The 6,448-nt window shown below is 35.8% G+C and overlaps 1 protein-coding gene across 1 annotated transcript; it reads left to right on the top strand.

Annotated features, from left to right (window-relative positions):
- Window positions 1-4: 4 nt before the first annotated feature.
- On the top strand, window positions 5-5,936 carry DYNLRB2 (dynein, light chain, roadblock-type 2; the record flags this gene model as incomplete). The annotated part of the gene is made up of 3 exons (XM_009695651.1): window positions 5-125; window positions 3,772-3,939; window positions 5,893-5,936. Coding segments are annotated over 3 exons (333 nt in total), but the record flags the coding sequence as incomplete, so codon positions are not given.
- Between the last annotated feature and the right edge of the window lie 512 nt (window positions 5,937-6,448).

The raw sequence follows: 6,448 nt of genomic DNA, 5'->3' as shown, positions 1-6,448 counted from the left end.
CCGAGCTGTGGTGGCCGCGGGGGTGCTGTGGTGTCCTCTCTCCTCGCAGGCTGAAGTGGAGGAAACCCTAAAGAGGATTCAAGCCCACAGAGGGGTTATCGCAATTATTGTTATAAATAGCGAAGGTAAAACGTCCTCTGCTTTCTCCAAGTAACAATCTTGGTAGTGGCAATGAGTGTAGTAACTCTTAAGCACAAAATTAAAGATTATGAGGTGTTAATGCAATCTGCTTGCAATATTTTATGAAGGTATGTGATTTTTTCAAGAATGCGTGTTTCATCTTAAGACATGAATGTTTGGTTTGTGGCCAGTTCTTAAAGCTTTCCGTAGGATGTAGTTTTTTACTCAAGTTAATGGAAAACAGAAAAATGGAAAGTAGAGCCTTGACATAAGTCTTCCCTGAAGAAGTAAGTAGAAGTACCATAATCATCATTTAACTTAAGGAGTTCCATGTTGTTACTTATCCTCCTTGTTTAACTAAACTATATTTTTCAGAACCAGATTTTTAACATCTCTTGGTAGGTTACAGAAAAGGAGAACTTGTGGCACTAAACTCTTGCTTTTGCAGACATCTTTTAGTCCAGAATTCTTTGTATATTGAAGAAAACTTACTAGCACTTCACTCCCCCCCTTTGAAAAGTTATGACTGAACAAAAACATCAGAAGAAAAGCATCTACTAAACAAAGTTGTTCTTCCAGTGTGGGAGCCATTCCTTGGCCTTGCTAAATAAATATTCACAAGTTCTTTAAATTGTGTTATGATGTGTTGTTGTAGGAGGAAGAGCAAGGTCCATGTCAAGCCAGCTTTGGCTGTGACCCTGAAGATTGAAAGCCAAAAGCAAAACCGGTCACACAAATTGATTTTCAGAAGCTAAGCTTCTCGGGTTAATCTGTTTTAATCATTCCTTTACAAAAAAGACAACTCACTCAATTTACCTTGCCCATAATTTAGTTGACCTCCTTCACTTTTACAATCCTCCAAAAAGCCTATTGCACTAGCAACAGTTTAGCAACAGGATGCAAGAACACTAAGAAGGAAGCCTAAACGTTATTTAATCTTTAGAAAATGTGAACAATTTAATTTGTGTGCCTGGACATGTTAAGTGAAATGTGCCTTTGTTCACAGAATAGATGATGCAGGTCAAGGGAGAAGTGCATAGCCTGGCAAATAGAAACTGAAAAGCTGCTTTGTGCCAGCATGTGCTCATGTCTAGATATGGCTGCTCGCTAAGCTGAAAGGCAGTCTGGTTTCAGAACAAGTACTGTTTCAGCCATTTCTGTATTCTGTTTCAGTAAATAGAATGTGACTTGATCCAGTGAGCACTTGGACTAAGCTGCAAACAAGAAGTGAACAAAATCAAGCACTTAGATAACACAAATGATCTTTTTTGAGCTTGCAGACCGATACATTTCTCAAGGCAAAACCACCAATGTAATCTCATAGAAAAATAACTCCATTTTCTTATGTTCTCTTATTTGGAACAGTTGACTTCTAGGTATGGTATTTGTCAAGTATGGTTTCCCAGTCAGGTGTACTACTGCAGTCCATCTTTACCTGCGGTCGTTCTATGGTATTGAGGGAAAGCTCAGATGTAGCTGTGCAGAGTTAGGACAATAGCATGGTTCAGATTCCTTCTGTCTCAGTTTTGATTTGCAAAGGAGGAAGAACGTTCCACTTCCCTTTTTCGCACATTAGACTACTCGCAGCAAGGTATAAAGTCCACCTGTGTCCTCTTCAGACTTCCTCATCCTCACAAGCCTGTAGAACCTGTGGCCAGACTGAAGCTGACAGACAAGACTAATGCAGGAATTTTGGTTTCAGTTTATCACTTAGAGATATTTCAACACTAGATGCCAGATGTGAATACAAGAGTCTCTACTCTGTGAGGATGTATTCAAGGTACCAAGAAGTTAGATTCCACAAACTAAACCTCAAAGTAGGGGTGTAGCTGTAAGTTTTTGTGACATCTCCAAATATCCATAATTAGCACTGGTCAATCTAATTACTTCAAGTCTTTCTGTAGAAAATAAAATTTCGTTTCTCACTATCCTGAAACATTTCAAGCAAGCGTATAACTTCATCACGGTAAAAATGCTTAAACCAGTGGTGCAGTAGTGAGGTTTCTTAGGCTATTCAGGTTCCCTAAAAAGATGAAACCCCCTGTTCTTCACTAACATAAACAGTTATCTTTTACTAAGATTTTTGTAATAGTGTAGGTACACTTGGGTGTAATAGTATGCAGGTGAAATAGTAAATTAAGAATCCTGATACAAACATTGCCTATCATTTATTTTAATGCTCAAAGTTGGTTTGTTCATTGAAACACTATGCTAAGTATATCGTGTTTATTTGGAAAATCTCATAAACTGTTGCTATCCTTCACAGTTGAGAAGGATCACACTACAGCATTTATAATGAAGGATTTATTTGCCTTTCTCTAATTTGGGTGGCAAAGAGAATTTGTCCTAAAGTAAGCATAGCTCAGCTTTAATCTAAGGATGTCACTAGTGTCAACTCATTTTCATGTTATTATTAGACCTTGGAGGATCATTTAACATTTACCATTTTCATTAAAAGTGCTGTATTTGTTGAAGCAATCATTTAGATACAAGGTCATGTAAACTTGACACTAATTCATTGCTGCTTTTAAGTGACTTACTATTCAATGCTGTGATAATATAGGTATTCTCATGCTAATGTAGTGCTTGGGAACACCTGTTTGTTTCCATTAAAACATCAGTTTCAATCTCTGTGTAATAAACTTTAGACACAAAGGATGTACTGGGTCATTCTGTACACTACACATCCTACCAATGCAGAATTATTTCTCAGGTGACGGCACAGATTTCAAGTGATTCAAGTAACACTTTCCTAGGAAAATTATGGAATAGTCTGATATCTGAGGTTGTTCTATTATTTCTTTTACTCCTTTGCCTCTAATTCTTTACCTGGCATTCACTATTTTTGCATGTTAATTCTTCTTTCATAATCAAACTCTTCACCTTCAGTGATATTACTCTCTTTTTGTATTCCTATATTGTCCATCTGGAAGACACAATACAAATGTAGGCAAAGAGAAAACTGCCTTGCCAGCTTGTAATCTATTGTCTTTGTTAGTAGGTCAAATAAATATTTTATTAGTGAAACAAGCTTATTAAAGCCAAGCAGTTTTACACTTGTAGGATTACTGTGAACCCTGTTTTTAGTTTCACCTGGTATCCTGTTAATATAAGCATGATTTGACAAATCATTGATAAGCAATGATTCATTAAATCATCAAAAATTAATTTTGACTTATGTGGTCGTATTTTTAATAGCAGGGATCAATACACTGTGTACTACCAATTGTCAATATTTTGCCGCTAATTGGAAGGGGTTGTTCCAAGGGTGGTTTTGCTTGCCAAATGCAAACCTGCCACTTCTGCCCTTTGATTGCTCTTGGTATTTCAGTGGGAACGTGTAATTTCTATCAGTGCACATGCCAGATGCTACAGTTAAAAGCGTGGGTCTGATTCTTGCAGCCAAGACACAAAAACTGGGTGACACTGTTTAAACTGATTAAGCACTGTAACTGGTTAAGTAATACAGAATGGAATTTGATAGGTATTTAAGAGCCTTAAACAGCAATTAGATTCTTTCAAAAGTTTCATAAGGCAACTTAATGTTTAATTGTTTAATATGGAATCCTTGTTTTTTTTTCTCTTATGACCTGCTGTACATGAACAATATGCAACTTAACTGAATGATGATTAGAAAATATTTGTTTGCAGGAATTCCAATAAGAACAACTCTTGATAACTCTACAACAGTCCAGTATGCAGGTCTTCTTCATCAGCTCACCATGAAAGCTAGGAGCACAGTGAGAGATATTGATCCTCAGAATGATCTAACCTTTCTTAGGATCAGATCAAAGAAACATGAAATTATGGTAGCTCCAGGTAATGTTTCTATTAAAACAACAATAGAATTGTATGTCCTTTTAAGTTTCTTTTAATTCTTCATGAATAAGGCTACTGTAGAGAATGCATTTTGAAAATAAGTATATGAAAATACAACCATGTATTCACCATGTAACCAGATGTGTTAGGATTTTAATGTACAGAGTTTGTAGTATTCAAGCTTGGAGACAACCGAACAAGTCTAGATCTGATTAATGTTCTGGTTTCTATGGGTTTTCACAAAGGAAAACTGGAAAAACATATATGTCAAGTAGTGTGTGTGTATATACATAGTATTAAAGGCAGCAAATTCATTTTAGCTCCAAACAGATGTAAAAAAATCTTTTTTTTCTATAAATTATTTTTTACTTGGTATGTTATCATGACTTCCTAGCCATAGGTAGGATTTGTGTCACAGATACACAGTATTATCACCAACACAGTAACCGTGATGTAATTATTTTCCTTAGAACCAGCAGGGGAATGTAGCAACCTGTTTCTCACTCATGTTAAATACAAATATATGTTAATTTGTTAGTTGTGTCTCTAAAATAGATAACAAGGCCAGATGAGCTGTGGTGAAGCTGTGGTCAATTACCAGTACAAGGTGGATCAGGCAAAGTGGAAGTGACTGGTTGGGGCTTAGATCCTAATGTGTGCACTAGCTAATTGAGAGACTAATGGTATGCAGGATTTTGACAGAAATATCCAATGAAGGCATGCAGAAGAGAAAGGAAGCTTCAGGGATCTCCTCGGCATAGCCACTGGGGAGGACGTTGGCTCTGAGCTGGTAGTGATGGACAGCCTTCACTGGGGTGTCCCCTGATGCTGATTTCATAGCAAATGTAGAGCAGAGGTACTGCAGTAGGTATGCGTTACCGCCCCTCACTGCATTATTTATAATGCTGCTGTGAAACCAGTATGTGTGAAAGAAATCTGGCACTGTCATTAAGTGTTAACATTCGTCATCAGCTGATACTAAGATTAAAATTTTAGTTTAGTTTCTATTTTGGAGTATAAACCTAATGCATTTTTTAAATCATGTTTTTTGCTCATTCATTTAAACCGATGCACTTGATTCTTATTTTGCATTTGCCCTTCACTTATTTTTTAGAGGTGACTTTTGGACTAGTAGCTGTTAAAGCATGTTGACCTGAAAATAAGCGGTATAAAACGTGAAGCTTTTTTGCTAACAGGGAGATGAGTTGTTCAAAGGCTTGATTGTATTTTACTATAATAGAAGGTGGCAAATGAACCACCTGTGATTTATATTAAGTTGCTTTTGGGTGAAAGTGACAATGCAGGAGTGCAGCTTCTTAACTCTCCAAAGCAGATAATAAGTCTACTAAATTCACTGGATACTTTCAAGAAATGTTTCATTTAAAATAGATAATGTTAAATAGCTATCCAACTGAATTGTTTCCAAAACTTCCCAGGGCTTTTAGAATTAGTAGGCGAAATCTGGCATGCTTAGAATTTATTCATAGTAGAAGTCTATTCAAATCTTTTCTGCTTTTTTCATGTCTAAATGGGGTTCTCAATTTTGAATAAACTAGTTAGTGAACTGAAAGAAGTTCTCTGCAGCTGCAGAAGAGGCTGCAGATGTCAAAAGTTTTTTTATTATAACAAGTGCTAGCTTCCAGGTGCTTATCTTCTGACTTTTTTCATCTTGTTTAAATATCTTTACAGCTTCTTGAAAGCAAATCTACTGCTTACTAAAATAGTTTTAATATGGTATAGTTAAGCTTAAAAAACAGGTGGGTTTTTTTGTCTGTAATCTCAGATTTTTGTACAAAGTGCTTACATTTTCTAAATGTTTTTTATATAAATGCCGTTGCTTTAGCTTATGTTTTATAAACAAATAAAAGGTTGGAGAGGAATAGATGAATAAAGAGCATTTATCAGGAAATAAGATAAAATATTCTAACTAAACATTTTTATATCTTTTTGCAGATAAGGAGTATCTCCTGATCGTTATTCAGAACCCATGCGAATAGTCCTACTGTGGCCATATTTTTAGAGACAGTGATGTAGTTCTACTTGTTAAACTACTGTTCTACTTGTTAAACTATTACTTGTTGATATTTAATATCAAACATAGCACTAAGTAATTTTACATAAAGTGTAATTGTCGTGAATGAAATGTTGCCAGTTTAAAGTTCTCAGTTGTAGCTGTATCAATTTGTGTTTGAGCAAATCATAATGCATATATCAAAATATTATGTCTGTATTGATACTCAGAAGAGCAATAATAAAGCAAAATGCTTAAAGCTCTCTTTAATGGATGTTCAAGCTATTCTTGCAATTAAATCATTTTCTTTACACTTCTAACATTATGCTGGAGGACAAATCATACCTCATGGGAAGTTGTGGATCATGCGTATACATACATCTATAAATGTGTCCCAATGAACTAGAGTCACTACAGTTACACAAACCAAAGAATCCAAGTGTAGTTTATGTCGGTCATGATGGACTGGGTATTGGCCCGTCTTTAACTCCTGTTTTT

This window comes from Cariama cristata, unplaced genomic scaffold (genome assembly GCF_000690535.1).
Source record: "Cariama cristata isolate BGI_N322 unplaced genomic scaffold, ASM69053v1 scaffold14232, whole genome shotgun sequence".
Classification (NCBI taxonomy): domain Eukaryota; kingdom Metazoa; phylum Chordata; class Aves; order Cariamiformes; family Cariamidae; genus Cariama; species Cariama cristata.
This window is presented reverse-complemented; position numbering and strand designations above follow the sequence as displayed.